Source organism: Semicossyphus pulcher, unplaced genomic scaffold (genome assembly GCF_022749685.1).
Source record: "Semicossyphus pulcher isolate SPU_LCO1_2020_fin unplaced genomic scaffold, fSemPul1.0.p SCAF_15, whole genome shotgun sequence".
Classification (NCBI taxonomy): Eukaryota; Metazoa; Chordata; class Actinopteri; order Labriformes; family Labridae; genus Semicossyphus; species Semicossyphus pulcher.
The window spans coordinates 8436247-8454152 of NW_027211659.1; the positions used below are offsets into that span (position 1 = coordinate 8436247).

At 43.2% G+C, this 17906-nt stretch overlaps 1 protein-coding gene across 6 annotated transcripts in view; it reads right to left on the reverse strand.

The window, feature by feature from the left end:
* Window positions 1-421: 421 nt before the first annotated feature.
* sox1a (SRY-box transcription factor 1a) overlaps window positions 422-17906 on the reverse strand; it is an 84362-nt gene continuing 66877 nt past the window's right edge. Inside the window, exons 1-3 of one of the 6 annotated variants that reach the window (XM_069662918.1) lie at window positions 11770-12883; window positions 7941-7989; window positions 422-1334 (exon numbers count right to left, since the gene is read on the reverse strand). In XM_069662918.1, the coding sequence (XP_069519019.1) occupies window positions 7969-7989; window positions 11770-12612 (864 nt within the window). In that variant the 5' untranslated portion in view covers window positions 12613-12883 and the 3' untranslated portion in view covers window positions 422-1334; window positions 7941-7968. Of the gene's footprint in view, window positions 1338-7940; window positions 7990-10981; window positions 12884-15672; window positions 15804-17906 lie in introns of those variants that run through there. The other 5 variants (XM_069662917.1, XR_011308217.1, XR_011308216.1 and 2 more) reach the window with 5 other exon arrangements.

Below are 17906 nucleotides of genomic sequence, written 5' to 3' on the forward strand. Positions count from 1 at the left end.
TCACACACCTGAGCGAGAGGATAGGCAGAGCGAGGGAACAACAAAACTACAGAATTTTACAGAAAGACGCGAAACAACTTTGAGGCAAAAAAAAATACCTTGATGAGAAAAAATAATCAATACAGCAAGGTTAACGCTCGCGGCAATTATGCCGTTAGTTATTTTTCATTTGTTGGCTTTGAGCTTCTCGCGCATCAACACACATCACCCCCCCACCTCTCCCTCTTTCTCTACCTAAAATCAATTACATCGGGGCATTGCTAAAATAATTGAGGGCGCATTTAGGCCTTGAAATTAACACATAGTCTAAATGTTAAAACTTTTCCACAACTCCTCACTTTGATAAATTAATTTACCGCCCAAATTGAATGTAGGAAAAAAACAGACACTATTTTATTCTTAGCAGCAATAAGATGCAAGAGTTTATTTAATAGTTTTTTTCTGCCAGTAGAAGCTAAGACAACAGAGAGACAGGAGGGTTGATACATAACAAAGACCTTTCTCACAAGATGACAGTAAAGCCATGAAAGAAAATAGATCCTTATTTGAACATTTTAAACCATAATTGTACATGACATGTAGATTCATGCAACAGAAGAATGTTAATTAGAACATAAGTAGCAAAACTGATTTTTAAATGTTTGTGTTAATAAAAAGAAAAAAGCAGTTTCCACACTGACCTCAATAAACCCTCTGCAGATGTTCCTCGTGCCAGATCAGTACATGTGTCTTATTGGGCCGGTCACACAGCACATTAAATACACTCAAGGCTGTAGAAATATTCATTACAGGCATTTTGAAGGATTTTACAAATCTGAAAATGCAGCGGGGTTCTTGGAAAACATGCCAGCTGAGGGACTAAGAGTATTAAGACAGTGAAGCTGGCTCCAGTGAAAGAGGGAAGCGGGAGAGTGGAGCTGCTGCCGACACTGACGCTTTTTTTTTTTGTTGTTTGTGTTTATTTCTGCTTAGATGCTGAAAAACAGACAGGCCTGAGTTTTTCTTTTTCCTCTTCCGATCATACACAAAATAAAATCTCCACATGCTCTGAAATCAAACACTGCACTTAGATAGATAGAAAACACTATGCGATAGAGATTGTGTAATTAAAGGGTTTAGGGTAGGTAGCATCACGTGGGGGGGAAGGAGTGAATGGGGTAAATTTGGGGCTCTGACTGTCGCTGACATTTTCCAAAAGGTCTTTTCGCCCACATCACCTGTCTTCTGGTGCTCGTGGTAATGATGGCCTGCCAGCCGAGGAGACGAGCTGCTATCTGTTAATCACAGGCCCCCACAGGGATCCGTGTCCACTGCTGACGGCCGCCGTGGACAGTCTGCTGGAAGAGACAGACAGAGATGGACAAAGAGAGGGTATTGATTTGTAGGAATATCAAACGGCAAGAGTCGATAAAGCTAATAACAAAAACATACCGTACTCAATGTTTAAATATAGTTATTACATGGCTGTGTTTAATTCTTGATTATTTCTCGATAACAGACCGTTGCTATGAGGAAAAGACCGTTGCTATGGACGCAGCTCTCACTGTGAGTGTAACGGACTATTTTTAAACAGAAAACCGAAATATAATCATTTTTAAAATTAATAAAAGCATTACTAAATCAATGTTTTGTGTCAAATTATTCATTTCGTGAGTAAAAAGCCGTGTAATAATCGGGATAATGTATCGTGAGCAGGTCGTTATCGCGACAGGGCGAGCAGGAGCCCTCAGCTTTGTGTCAGGTTCCATATACATTATTCCTTACACATTCATGGACATAAAGAGACACTTACACATGTATCAACCACCTGATTACTTAATAGACTGAAGGTTATCAATCCGAATGAATCAAATGTATCCTGAACCTTAAACAGTCTGATCGCCGACAACAATCTAATGGCCGTGGATACAAATTGATCAGCGTTATAACCATTAACAACTATTTATCTGTACCCCTCGGACATATTGCCGTGACACACACATCTTTCACTGTGTTCCAATCTGACCTATCTAAACGACCCAGTTTGTTGATCACTTGACCCGGCAGAGGTCGAAGGTCGGCCAGTTCAAACAGCTATCGGTGCGCAGCAGGCACCATAAAACTGCTGTTTCTTATTTGAACACTTTGACCCCTCATTAACCCTTCCTGCGTCGCGCTGAGAGTTATCACCCGCCACACAGGAGCAGAAATCCTTTACAGCATCTGGTGTGTTTGAGCGAGTGCGGGCCGGAGATAGAGAAGGAGGCACTGCAGGTGTGTTGTGCTCCACACTGTACTGTGTGAATGGTTGAGTTAGGGAGAGGAGGGAGGGATGAGGCTTGAGTCAAGCAGGAAGCTGGTTGTAAGTAGGGTTGTATGAAAATATCACTAAACTTAAATATTGCGATATATCGTTTGCGATACTTTATCGATTTTAAAAAACGCTGTTTAGATTTTTGACAGTTTACAGAGGCCACGTTTCAGTGTGGCATTGTGGGTTGCGGGCAGAGACGTGCCACATCAGAAGGAGCAACTTGTGTCTGGAGTCTGGACTCCGCACCAGCTCTCTCTCTCTCTCTCCCTCCTTCCAAACATATATCAGATTTTCTTTATTAATTTGGGCTAGTTTGCTGTATATATTGGAAGCAACTGCCCTACGTTAGCAACTTTTGTGTTCAGCAACAAAACAAATCAAGTTACATTTGATCACCTATGTTCATACATTTGTCAAATGAAGCCCAATCTCAAGGTGATAATGTTTTCTTTTTCACCTGTTAATTGCCTGTTTCATTGAAAGAGTGGCAATAAAGTAAAAAAAAGTTACATTTGGTCAACACAACAGAAAGTTGCAGCGTGTTTGTAGAGTCTATTAGAACAAGAGTCAATCACTGTAATTTGGCACAGCGGTGATGTGAGCAAAATGCTAACGTCTGCATGTTCACAATTACTTTAACGTTGGCGTCTTATTTTAGCCCAAAACCACTGTGTTAACCCTTTCAGCCATCCCAAGCTACGTTCTACATGAACTACAGCATGTCTCACTCTTGATATGACAACACACTGACAATATATATTTGCCCGTCGTACAGCAGGAATGGTAGAGATGGAAGATGTGCCGGTTAACAACTTGTGTGTTCCCATCATTAATATGGTATAATTATTACAAAATTGTTTAAAATAAATTACTGTGGGTTGACGATGTATCGTAACACGTATTAAATGTGGATCCACATTTGGATTGTTGTATTTCCAAATATTCAGAAAGTCGTTTATCTTAGACAATTGAGACAAATAGTTTCCCAGCCATGATGAAGACTTGAATAACATGAAATGACACCATATTAAGAGTTGTAATTACACCTAATATGACAAGAACGCAACGCACTGTTTGGCAGGTATAATGTAAACCATGTTAACCACCTTACTTTAGCATGTTAGCAAGAAAAGTCCGACATTCAGAGAAGTGATAAGAACTCATTCTGAGGTGAGCATGGTCTGTTAAAGCTGCTCAGCTCTGTACTCATCGACCTTGCTTCCCATCTTATAGTCTTTATGGAGTGATTTTATTTGACAAGCATTTAGGATGTGCTACTGTGTGTTCTTTCTCATGTAACTTTGTTGTATACTTTACTCTGTACTGTTTGTTATTGTCCTGTTCGGATGCGACTTAGTTTAAAGCTATAATCTGGTACGGTGCATCAAAAAATTATGTTTTAAACTGAACATGGTCCCTTTTAAATAAAATACAATAAATAAATAAATAATTTGCTGCCACAGAAGTGAATGTCACGTTGGTGCAAGTTAGAAAACATTTTATCTCTTTCTAAAATGGTGAACCTTCATGGCCATTGCCAATCCTAGAGCCACACCACTGACAACATTTAATCACAACACAAAGATAATATAGCTCTCGCTAGCTGACAACAAAGTTCTGGTGACACAGCGTTTAACTGTAAATCTCGTGAGGTACGGGAAACCACTTGGCCTATTTTCACGAACAATTTATTCCGGATTTCCAGTTTCACTTGTTAGTCTCCGAGAAGGACACACTTCATGGAAGCGTTTATCTTAAAAGAGGGGGAAAAACTGGCTCCAAGATCCTTCAAGCACACAACACATGAAGAATATGGAGGATACTTAAATCTCACTGTGTCCCTTCACTTATTGTCTGACCCTGAGAAAATTTGGTCTAACTTTAAACGCTCTTCTTTATTGATTCATCTCTGTTTAAGGTGTAAGCTTTGCTTTTATGTGGTTAAATTCAGAAATCATGATTAAAAATGTTTTTAAGAGACGCTTTAATTCCAGCTGTCAGCCCGACATCGTAGTCTGAATGATATTCTCTCCAACACATCTCTGCACGTGCATGTGGAATACTTTGTACCTTCATGATGACACTGTGGAGGGGAGTGAGAGGGACACTCTCCAGATAATACCGATGACTCGTCCTTGAGGTGCTGTCTGACTGTCTCGCCCTGTTGGACCTATTTTTAGTGATGTTGGTGCATTTTGAGATCTCGTCTTAATTATTTTTGGTGAGTAAAATGTTCATAGAAGTCATCGCCCGAGCTGCGAAAGTCAGCTGGTAACTGTTTCATGCCACTAAAAGCAGTCGCGGCTCATCACCCGGGTGGAAATTTAGGCAAACTAAATGGAGAGAATTATTTTCCAAAACGTTGCACGATCAGGAAGCACGGAACGACAGACCCGCAGCAGAAGGCAGATTGTGGCTTCTACAATTGAGTTAATAATTCAGTTTCCCATTATGTCAGAATTAAACATGAAACGCTGTGATGCCAGAAAGGTTGGAAAGGACATCATGACTCATACAACTAATGAGTCCAACATCTGCGGCATAAATTGGAGGATACCGAGTTATAACCTTTAACCCACCCGTGCGATGTGCGTGCAGGCGGGTCGGGTTGGTTGTTGATTAAAACAATGGATCATGTGCACGATGGCGCCTCTGAAGCTGCAGGTTTATCACATCTGTGCTGCTTCCCTTAAAAACTGAAGGGTTTTCACAGATCAGTAATGGCTAATTTTATGCCATCTCTTCTATAACTGTATTTTTTTTTTTTAATTGATGATACTTTAATGCATGTGCTGGAGTATTTGCCAAAAATAGTTCTAACTCTCTACAGTGTGCCCCTTCTGACCGAGTGAGCCGAGAGGCTTGTGATGTATTTGAGTGAAATGGCCACTTGTTTGCACCTCTCCTCCCATGGCCGCGTGCCATCCCTGCACTGAACACAACAATAGAAAACAGATGAGCGACGCACATTTAAAAGGGCAGCAAATCAACTTGTCGTAGTGCTGCGTGTGCCGGTTGTAGCAGCGCTATTAAAAGAAAGCGCACTTTTATTAGTCATTGATAAATATGTGCTACTTCAAACACAGCTCTGTCTCTTTGGTTACAGCCTCTCTCGTACAATAACTTTGTATTCTATTAAATTACTCGGCCTTGTTTGTTTGGATGCTGACTTTTACAGACTTTTTTTCCAGCCTTAGGAGAGTTAGTTAACTGTCACAGAGAAGTCAAAGGTCAGAGGATTTAGGTTGGTGTATTAAAGGGATAGTTCGGGTTTCCACCCTGATCTGCATTTCGTCGTTTCCATCGTATCTTTGCCGTCTCTTCTTCAAACCGCTGTGACACCGTGCGCTGCATGCGTAGGTCTACAGGTCCGCTGCGCAGAGTGAGACATAGCGCTGCTACATATGGTGGACTCTTTAAAGAGAAACTCCTAATAGGGGCCGTGCTGACTGTTAACAATAGTAAGTGTATTATGTACAGTAGATAACCACCTCATACAACCCCGCTTCAACAAACCCAAACTATGCCTTTAAATACAAAACCAGGCACTGCAACCCGTACAAAGCGTCTGACTGACTGTTCACAACACATCTTCTACCAACTGTCAGCATTGCTTTCTTTTACACATGAAGTTAAAGTGGCCTGAACTCAAGGCAACCGAGGAAAAACCATCATGAGTCAGCTCAAATTTGTGCATCTAACCGAGAAAAAAAACAACGAAATAACAAAGCCACTTCCCCAAACGCACGCAAGTCCAAAAGATGACGTTCAACGTTGATCACGTTGCTGCCACTCTATGCAACTAGCTCGCTAGCTTGTGGAGAACTCTCCTCATGCGCAATGAGTGAAGGATCAGGAGCCGCAAAAAGGCAAGTAGGGAGGTAGCTTTATCACGGGACTGTGACAGACCCGGACACTGGATTTCTTTTGTCAGCACATTTGACATATTAATCTCTGTCAGGACAAAACAATGTGCTAAATTAAACTGCCTATAGCTTTAAAGCTGCGTGAGTATAATTTTGGCCACTAGGGGGCAGTGGAACAAGCTGGAAACACAACACTGAGCTATTACCTCCGTATAAAGTTAGCAAACATTTTAGCAAACTGTTGCATCTTGTCTGAAGGAAACATTAAGCTCTTTACCTGCTGAATACGTCGCTATGTTGACCAGCTAGTTGCTAGCTTTGTCTTGCGGTGGCTGTGCACAGGCAGTGTGAGCTTTTTGCTCGAACGATTTTTAACTGAAATTATAAAGCTACCTTTATTTACCTTTATTTAGCTTGAGCAAACGTTGTAGGGAAAGCAAATTAACTATAAAGATAATATCAGTTTCTATTGCGAGTAAACGTTTGCAGGAATGTGTCGAGTATAAGTGTCATTATTGTGTTTATTGAATAAAGGTGTTGTTCAAGTGTCGAGCGATACTTTTCTTGTGAAATGTTTTTGCTTTATTTAAAAAGCGGAGTTATTTCAAAGACGGACGCGTTTCATACTCTTCTTCACAAAGCGTCTTTATGTGAGACTACATTTACACCCACTGTAAAGCTGGGAGTGTTTTTTTTTTTCTGGAATAAAAGAGTTTTCAGAAGAATTTTCAGTGGCAGCATTTTCTGCTCAGTACTGGCAGAAGGCACGCAGCACAGAGGACACTGAGATCAGATCCTGTGAAGTATTATGGGATGTTTGTGAAACGATAAAGGATGGTTTATATTTACAATTTGATATGATACATGTTGGGTTTGTGAGATTGTAATAGGCCCACTTTTAAATATATTAAAATGTCTTTTAAAAGGATTTCCATCCAGTGTAGAGAAAGCGCTCACACCATGTAATGAATGTAACTATAATTAATCAGTTAAAAGAATGAATGCAGAGGGATTTAATGGCTTATTTCCTGAGGTGGGTGGATGAGTTTGTGAGAGACTTTTGGACTCATGACCTCAGTGAAATCCTGGCTGCAGCCCTGACTGTGGGTCTCCTCCTCCTTTCATTCAGTGATGGACAGTGAGGCCACTCAGTATGCTGCACCTCCACCCACCCAACTTCCATCTTCTTCAAACTTATTCTTCCCTTTCTCCTCCTTCCTCCAAGAGCTCCCCGGTTCCTGTGGAGCGGCTGGTTTTGTGTGGCCTCAGCACTGTCCCGTGTTTATCACTCCTCTGACGGGTTACCCGGGTCCCCCTCGCACCTGCGCCGCTCCCAGGTCCCTACAGGAATGCGCTGGGGCTTGTAATCGCCTTTGTGGGGGCCATTGAGTTGTACGGCTGACTGAAACTTCCCAACCTCACAGCGCGCTGGCCGCTGAATGGGGCTCAGCGTGGGGCGGCTCTCCAAACCGCGGCCGCTGCCAAATTCCTACAGTGGCGCTCCACAATCACTCCCACACAGGCCCCGATATACCGCCAGGCAGGGGGGGGGGGCGAGGAGGGGTGGATAGGGGGGAGGAGAGGGGGAGTGTATGTTGGGCACAGAGATTGAAAAGTCTGCATTTAACTCCAAACAAGACGGCCACTTTGTGTGTAAAATCGCCCCTCTGGATGAACATGGCACCAACATCTCTTTGAGTTTTTGTCATTTTTCGATTACGTGAAACTGATTTGTAGCAACAATAAACCAAATCAATATTGTTTTCATTGTTATATCTCACCTCTTGTGAAAAAGTTCCAGTGCAGATGCTATTCCAACAACGGAGAAATCTGAAAAATAAAAAAGGAAATAAAAACAGGCGTTTGAATGTTGGACAAAGTTTGAAAATAAAGCAATTTCTCATAACTTTCAGGACATTTGTGCTGCGTTTCGGTGCATTAGGTCTGTGTGCCCGCGTGCAGCGTGGTAGCTGTGGGTAGATAGAGCAGCACTGCAGGATTAAGAGGCAGCAAGATTGTTAAACATGTCAACGTGTAATTGCACGATAAGGCCCTTCCGAGGAATTCATTGGCCCAGTTGCTTTCTCTATTCCGCGCTAATCTCGCCCGGCACATTCGCTCTGTGCAATCTGTCTCCATAATCTTCTGTGACAGAGCGGGCGACGAGAGCAGCCTGCCTGGTAATTTTTTTAGGAAAAGGGGGGGAGACGCGGAGAAAATATGCAGAGGCGTGATAAAGTGACGCTAATTATCCCCATTTAGGACAGGGAGTGCAAGGGATCGGGGCTTTACGAGGCACCGAGTGTGCGCCGGAGCTGATGGCCTCCTAGCACGGAATATATCGGTGGCTACAAGATAAGAGTATCGCGCGGTGGAGAGATTTATTGGCCGGTCAGCTAAACACACACGCGCGCGCTTGCGCGCATACACACACACACAAACACAGCACTCACACACCAACAACCACTGCTTGTATACATCGCACCCTACACTTACCCCTCTTCCACCTCAAGGTGTAATTTATGCGGGTTAAATTTGCCAGAACGCTCCTCTTTTAGCCTGGCGATGCGCCGTGACGCGCTCCGCCTCTCCGGGCTTTCAGTGTTAATCCGCATCTCTTCACATCAACAGATAAGATGGAAACAGATGCAAAACGCACGAGGAGGCTGCGGTGCGCAGAGATGTCTCCAAAGATGCGCTTTCTTTTGCGGTTTTTGGAATTTTAAAGTAATTTCCAGATAATGTTCCTGTGCTTTCTTTGAGCAGATTAATGCGCAGCCTGCAGACGTTGCACGCTCTACTATGAGGCCTAACAGGTTTAATTGAGATGCCATGCAAGTCTTCATCAGTGTGAAATAGGCCCTTTAACTATGTATTTGAGATTAATTGATTTTTTATAATGTCTAAGTATGCATAAATGTCCCTCATTTGCATGTGTATGGATATTAGCCTGTATCTACATACGAGGCCTGCAGGCATCACAAAGATGTACACGTCAAAACCAGCTGTGGCCTGTCAAAAAGTGACGTCATGTTCACACTCATTTTTCATTAATTTAAGAGGATCAATAATCTTAATGTTCACGTGGGTCTGTTCTTTAACACGTCACATTAAAGGTGTTTCTGTCAAAGGTATAAAAACTCTAAACATCTAAAATCAAACATCTGCAGCTGTGAATCTGATGAGTCATCAGTGACCACATCAGCTGAGTGTCACGTGCCTGCTGGGCCGGTGCGAAGTTTACATCCAAACGTCAGAGTGATTATGGATTATGAAGGGCAGTAAATTTGGAATCATTGCATGCTCTGCTTTGTGCTGCGAGCTCCACACGGTTTTATCTTCTCTTTCTTTATTCCCACAAGTTTCTAAGAAGTGGTGATCAAACGTGATTTTTTTCTGTGTGTTCAATCCCTCTTTGTGTTTCCCTTTATTTTCCTGACTATCAAGTGTCAAGTAGAAATACAAAGCCGAGCCTCACTGCTAAACTCTAAGTTGCACTATAAGAATAAAACCCCGGATCACAAATATGTGTTAAACTCGTTATTGATCTTCATCACTGTTGATTTGATCAGCAGGAAAACCGAAGCACAGCTGAAGAAATGAAGATGTTCAGATTTTAGGGATGCAGGTATTTATTCTCCGTTCTGTTGTACCGTTGTGCACGAGGTATAAATATATTAATAAATCTATATTATATTGAAGATTACATGTTTTAGCCTCTGAATTAGAAAGACAGAATGTGTGCCAAACGACAGATGAAGTGGATGACAAAAAACGACTTCACGTCTCGCAGGCAGCGATGGAAGATCACTGAAATTTCTTTCTTTTGATTGGGCCTAAGATTTTTATTTTTAAAGCAATTATTTTATCACTTAAATGCTGGTTATATGTTTCTATTATATATTCCGTTTTTCAAAACACGAGCAATAAAATTATATTAAAACTTAAATTAACATAAAATATTAAAGTTCGTTAATAATTATGTAACTTTTTAATAAATTATTGTATATTTTATAAAAAAAATAAAAAACCCTGAAAGTAACCGTTTTTTAAAAAGTCAATAACACATCATTTCGCTTCTCAGCAGCTGTTGTGATACGAACCGGAAGTCTGACACAACTTAACAATTCGTTATCTTAAATATAAATGTACTTCTAGATCATTAAAATTAGAAGTTTAAAATTAAAGTTGATCCAAAATAAATTAGCTTTGTTTAAAAGCAGTCAGCTCGTGAGCCAGTGCAAAGGACATTACACCTTTTAGTGGAATAATTCAGGTACAGCCTTTTATACCCGCTAATAAATGAGGACGTTTCGTAAATGATAAACAGGTTGTTTTTCATATGAGGCCTTCACGTGCTCCATATGATCGGATTTTTTAAAAATGTACTAAAACGAATGTGTCAGGTATTTTTGTGGCCTTCCTTCAACGATGGAAATTACACTTGAATGTATTGTGGCCTTCACAACACTGACATTAAATTGTTTTATAATTTGTATATAATCTTAATAACCAACAGAAAAGTTTCGCCCCTAAAAACAACTTCCCCGATATGGTTTCCTCGCAGGCCTTTTACGCACAATTACGCACAATTAGACAACAATTACTCAACAATTAGGCTCTTTAAAAGCTCGTGGGATCTGTGTCCAGCAGCCGTGTGAAATTTTAAACAGGTGGCTATTTTACTCGAGAGGAGGCTTGATGATATTTGTGTGTCCTAAGACGTGAAAACACTCCTGGAAGAAGACTGTAAAAAAAAAAAAAAAAAAAAAATCAACGTAAGACCGTCGTCTTAAGAATCAAAGCAAGATCTTGTGAAATTTATTCAATTCTTCTTCATTGCAATAATCAGGGCTTTTCACTTACAGAAAAGCACTTAAATTACAACAGCAGTTGCCCGTCATCCTTTGAAATATTAAAATTATTCACAATTTACAATAATTAGAGTGTTACAATAAAAAGAGATGATTTCCAAGAATTAAGACACAGGCTTCTGCAAATGAACACAAATGGTTTGAAGAATGTGAGTTTCCCATTTCTTTTAAAGCACTTTCTTAAGATTATGACACGTTTTCTCATTTTTCAATAACTTACAAGACCACCCCCCACCCCCCACAAAAAAAAAATAGATGAGACAATTGAACCAAACACCAGCATGTGAACCTGGCGGAACCCTCAACTAAGACTGAAGTAATGGACAAAAAGATGAAAGCACAATAACCAATATCTCAGCATCATATTCGTTATATTATTCCACTGGTGGCTAATCCAAAAAAGCCGAGATGAATCTGCTATTTACCTTCATTTACAATAAACATTCTGTACAAAATGCAGGTAGTTCTCGGGGCCGGGGTGATTTAGAAAAGAGGTAAATATTTGGTTATGTGTTCGTTTGCAGTTTTCAATTATTCTGGGAGTCTAAATGTGTGTTAGAGGGACCGTCCCGTTCACTCCAGCCGCTGCGCTCTGGTAATGCTGCGGCAAGGCATGGAGTCTACTTTGCATTGACGGGTCCCCCGGCTCTCCGGTCGGTAAATACATGCTTATCATCTCTCTCAAGTCTCCGGGGCAAGGACCCCGAGAGTGTGTGCTGCTGACGGGAGGGCTTACACTCGGCTCCGACTTCACCAGCGACCCTAACGTCCCCATGGCAGCCGAGGAGGAGACGCCGGAGCCCTGGTGCTGCGTGTAGGTGATCCCGCCGTAGCCGGATGGAGAAGCGTTCATGTAGCTCTGAGAGTTCGAGATGGGGCTGTACTGCAGCGCCGTCATGTCGTAGCGGTGCATGGGCTGCGGGTTGTGTGAGTGGTGGTGGTGTGAGTGGTGGTGGTGGTGCGCCCCGCTGCCCGGGTGCTGGCTGTAGGCGAGCTGAGCCTCCTGCATCATCGCTGCGGCCGCCGCGGCTGCAGCCACCTGCCCCGAGTACGCACCGTTCGCCCAGCCGTTCATGTGCGCATAGCCGGAGCTGGCGGAGCCTCCGTGACCCCCGGGGCTCTCTAACCTCTGCCCGACCCCGGATGAACTCATTCCGACCCCCAAACCAACTCCACCGCCCCCACTGGGCCCAGAAAGCAGTCCACCGGCCAGGGAGTATTTGTCCTTTTTCAGCAGCGTCTTGGTCTTCCGTCTGGGCCGGTACTTGTAATCCGGATGCTCCTTCATGTGCATGGCGCGCAACCGTTTCGCCTCATCGATGAAAGGGCGCTTCTCAGCCTCGGACATCACCTTCCACTCGGCGCCCAGCCGCTTGCTGATCTCAGAGTTGTGCATTTTGGGGTTCTCCTGTGCCATCTTTCTGCGCTGCCCGCGGGACCAAACCATGAACGCGTTCATCGGTCTCTTCACGCGTTCCTGGTTCGCTTTGGACCCGCTATTCGGCCCCGTCTGCCCCGTGGCTGTGTTCGTTTGGGGGCCGGGGGAATGGAGGTCAGTTTCCATCATCATGCTATACATTCACCTGGTTTTAAACTTCGCCACCAACAGAGAAAAAGTCTATTTGAAGGTAAGTCAGGCGCGCACAGGATCGAGTGCGCACAGGAGGACTGGCTTTCAAAACTGATATTCTAACCCCAAACGAATCAAACACGAGATGAAAATTAATCCGAAAAGGGGAATAAAATGTTCTCCAACCAGTATTTCAGCCTGTCTTCGTCTGGGCTGCTTCACATCCACTGTGATAGAATGCGCATTGGAGCCACTTTCCCTGTCGGAGTTGAGAAGTTAGTTAAAGCGGCGGCCATATGATGCGCACTGACAGCGGTTAAATGAGCCACAAGCGGCCAATGAGGCTCTAGCAGCAGAGTGATTTGCATGGCGTTTGGTCAGGTGACTAGAGGACCATAGAGGAAGAACACACCGGAGGAGGAGGAGGAGTAGGAGGAGGCAGAGAGGAGGGTCAATCCCACAAATAGCACAAGGCATTTGAAATTTCCAAACACGCTCTGAGAGACTTCAGCTAAACAAAAATAACTAAGATTTGTTAGCAGTGATGTAGCAGCCAAAAGGTGGGTGCAGCCTGTGATGACGATGAGTCAAACATATCAACATATTTTTTTGAAAATTAGTTGTGGTTGGTGAATTTAACATCACTTAAAAATAGATTATTAATCGAGCAATTTTTAATTCCCAGGATCTAATAAAAAAAAATATGGTATTTTTTCACCCTCTCCCTTTTCTCTTCAAATGAGCTTGAAATTTAGAATAATTCATCCCATCTTTAATAGCTTATTCTCAAATGTCTCAGCGTCCTACAAGCCTGCGTAAAAATGTATTTTTACGCACAACAGTCACTTCAATCTGAAACGACTTGATGCTGAAGCAGCGCCTCAAAATCCATTTTTAGACCACCTCTCCCTCTCTCTCCCTCTCTCTGTCTCTCTCCCCTCCAGGTATGTAATTAAGGTATGTACTAATAGCAGGTGTCAGGCAGAGAAATTACACGCACTCCATGCAGAAGATGATGTGAGAGAGATTTGGTAAAAACTGTTGGTCTAAGAGGAGAAGCCCCCGAGGATGGATTGAGGGATGGATAGCCGTATAATGACGTGAAATTGCCGGGGCAAAGCGCCGTTATCGCCGTCTGCTGGTGATGTGGACGCGTCCCGGTGGTGCCTGTTTGTGCAGTGAAAGATTAGAAGAAAGGCCACATGTAAACTGCGCTGCTGTTTTTTTCAGTGTTGTTATGTGGCTGATTTTACGTCCTCTTTTTTTTCTCGTCGAATAAACCACGAGAGGCAAACTGTCTGCGTCTTCGAATCCGCGCATATATAATCCAGATTTCACAGCTGACCTCCCCTGAAAAGCCCAATCAACCTCTAATTGAAAGCGAAAACGAAATACCACTTCCCCGCGGCGAGACTAACGATTTAATCATTCCATCGTCCTTATGCTGGTTTTTATTTTAATTGGAGCTTAGCTTGATGTAGCTCTGTGTTTAGGGGCCTGAGGGAGCGGGATCACTCGGACGGATCCATGCGTCTTTGGTAATGGGGTTAACGGGAGATCACAATGGTCAATAAAACGTTTCCAGTGGTCCAGGGCCATGTGGCTGGAGGCCCGGGGAAGAGATGACAATGTAATGATGACACCCGGAGAGCTGCAGGGAGGCGAGTGCCAGTGAAGACATCACACCAGAAAGCCAATAAACAAACACGGTGCACTCGCTTCTTGCAATAAACAAATTAAACTGACAGCGTATAATGGCTCAGTATTGATACTAATATTACCACGTGAAAGTCAAAATTATAAAATCTTTTAATTTAAAGGCCTTTATTTTGAAATTCAGAAGAAAGCACCAAAACATGCATGAATATAATTTAGATTTTGGTACTTTTATTTTGAAAAGCATTTTGTTAAATAATCGCGTAAAATAAAATAACTAAAATAAATATTGTAGATTGAGGATCGATCGATAATAAGCATTAAATATGTTATTATAATGATGGTTATTATCATGTGTTCCCTGTCTCGTGCATCGTGCAGGATTAGCCTGTGACACTGGGACCCCGGTGTCCCTCTTGTTTACCCTCTCTGTCATCCCCCATCAGTCACTTCTCTTTTAACAAACCTCTTTCCAAACCTCCTCGCTCCTTTGTGCGCGCGGCCTCTGCAACAGGATGCGAGCACTGCGATTATGGTGCACGACCGAGGCCAGGGGTCAAAGCAGTTAAAGCGCCCCCCACCCCCCCCAAACAAACAAACAACAACAAATAAGTAAATAAGAGAAAAATTGTGACTAAAAACAAGAGATGCACAGCGGAGAGGAACCCTCACGCGCGTGACGAAGTAAAAAAAACAAAAAACGAGCTCATGTTTCTGTGATCTTTTTAAGTCCAGATCGACTATTTCCACGTGTGTTCTATGGCTGTGCGCGTGAGCACAAACACGCGCGCGTGAAACAGGGGAGGAAGTGTGTGATCACCTGCTGATGACCTGCGGACATAAACTGTGTTAAAAACAAGGGAACGCGAGCTGAAATCTACACACACCCTAAAATCTACAGAGGAGACGATCGCCCCCCCACAGACACTTCCACGCGCCTCCCCCCCACCCGCCTCCTCAAAAGTGAAAACGCCGAGACAGAATCATGTCACCTAAATATTGTCAAGCGCAAAGCCTCGGAAACAATTCACGTCATTTAGTTCCATCATTTTACAGCACGCAACAGACTTGTCTGGTTAATCCAGCCGAGTAGAGGTGGCACACATCAGCAGCCGATCATTTCACCTCGCTAAATCAACCTGAGTCGCTCAGAGAGCAACTGGTAGCACCAGAGCTGCGCGCTCTGCAGCCAAACCTGCTGGATGTCACTTGTCCCAAAATACAACGAGAGCCTGCAGCCATAGAAACACATATTACCTGCACTGAATTAAAAACACACCTCCAAAATAAAAGCGTCAAATAAAGACGCAATCAGAAAACGCTCGCTTTACAAAGACATTTTACGCACAGCACTTCTAAACATTTAGATTAAAATGCCCCCCTTGTGTACAGTATAGTCATATGCAAACTTACGCATGTTCCCTTCGTCCACTCTACTCCAGACCAAGTGGGCAGATTTCTCCCTCCATCCTCCTAAAGCCGTCCTAAACCCTCCAAAGCTGCATGTAAGACCGCTACTCCCACTACAATGCGGCCGCTCGAGTGCCAAGGCCATCCATCCATGCATGCATGCCCGGTGCCCAAACCCACCACTCCACACACACTGAGGGGCAGAGACAAGAAGAAATGACATTTATTATACACTCTAAAAAAGACAATTCCAACTTATTGTTTCTCTCTGTGAAAGGGGGGCTTGCTTCTAACATAATGAAGCGTCTTTTGTGTGGCACAGAACAATACAAAACAAGTATTCTAATAAATAGCCGCGTTTTTTTTTTTTTTTTTTTGGCTCTCCAGGATGAATGGGGCTGGAGCGGCGGGGTTCTGAAAGGCAGCTGTGCCGCATTCGGGGAGGAGGGGCGAGGACTTGAGGAGGAGCCCCGCAACCCCTTCGCCTCCTCCTGGATACTGACTCCCATTTACTGATCCTGGAGCAGAAGAGGAGGCAGAGAGAAGGCGAGGGGAGGGAGGGTTGCTATTGACTTTGGAGGCTGTTTTTTTCACACTATGTCCAACAATGTGATCCTCAAATCACCAAATATTGCTTCATACTGTGAAGTCTGCAGCATCCAATTAGATTTACTTTATGTGAGCCTGCACAGCTTGCAAGCATGTGGCTCTGACAGCTCCTACACAAACACACACACACGCGCACACACAAGTATATGGTGCAAATATAGGATGTGTTATAAAAAAAAACAGCTGGGTTCATTAAAGGTGACTTATTTACACACAGGTTCACAGTTTTGAGACACTTTTCAGGTGGTGTCTTAAAACTGTTACACACACAGAGTTGTTCCTGGCCTCTGATGCTGCTTAAAAAGCAGTATGTCGGTCAGTGCACCAATTTGATGCTGTCACCAATTAGCCCCCAAAAATCCACTGTTTTGAGGGAAAGTATCGTGTATCAGTCAAAGCTACGAAATGACTTTAATCAGTGTGTATATTTTTTAATCGCACAAGTATCGTAGTCATACTCTGTATCGGCCAACACTCAAGAACAGGTATCAGAATCTGTATGTGGAAGGAAAGCGTACACATAGCTCTACCTAATCTGCTCCTCTGCACTGGAAACCAAGACTTGATTACCTCACCTGATTGATTTCTTCTCAATCTAACCCTCACGTTCGCTTGGCAAACACAAGAGCACAGCCTTGTTGAGCAGCTCCTTCTGTTAATGAATCAGACATGCTGCTGCTGCTGCTGCTGCTGCTACTACCTCCCTATAACCCCGTCTACCTGGCTGCTGCTGCAGCCTCCTGGCCTCATGCATGACAGGGCAGACACAAACCCCGGGCTTGTAGCCTGATGTAGCTGGCAGGAGTCTGCTGCTTACAGGTGAAGCCAAGGTGAGAAATTTTGCAGGTCTCATGAAGGCAATTTCCCGGCCTTCTATTGTTTAAGAAGAAGAAACCAGACACTGTCTGATACCTCACAACAAAGCGATCATTCATGTCTGTATGATAACATGAAAACTGTTTCAACTCTTGTTTTATGTTCTACTTTGCCAGTCTGTTGAAAGTCCATGTTTAATGTGGTCATCAACTTCCTTTATTCCTTTCAAAGTGAGAATACATCTAATATCACATGACTCACTGTCATTAAAACCCCATGTGTATTACTTTATATAAACTCAATGAGCTGAAGGTGGTTGAGGGTTAACCAGCCATTTGATGAACACTCTTCACAGAAGCAAGAGCGCCTCTGCACATTAAAACAACTCGTCATTATTAACAGAGAATACTTTTACTGCATCGAGGAAGTACTACGCATAAACCACGCAAGCAGCGGATCGACACAATGCAGTAAAGCTGAGTAACATTGAAACTATTAAGGGAGAAAAAAAAACTAGAAAGGATTCGAGAGAGAGATCAGGTCAGGTTCAGGCCTAAAAGCTTGAGGGAAGAGTGAGCCAATCGGCTAAAAGCAAAAGGTCTCGGCTCGGTTCATGTGGTCTCTCTCGAACGCGCGGATCTCCATAACACGACACTTGAACACCTAAAGACCTCAAGAACAGACAGAGTAACGGCATACACGTACACGTCCAAGGATTTCTACTAGAATTTGTATTTAAAATGCTGTACTGAGAGAATGTAATCAGGTAGCAATTTGATCGACGGCGAAAGAAAGAGGACATTATTGTGCGG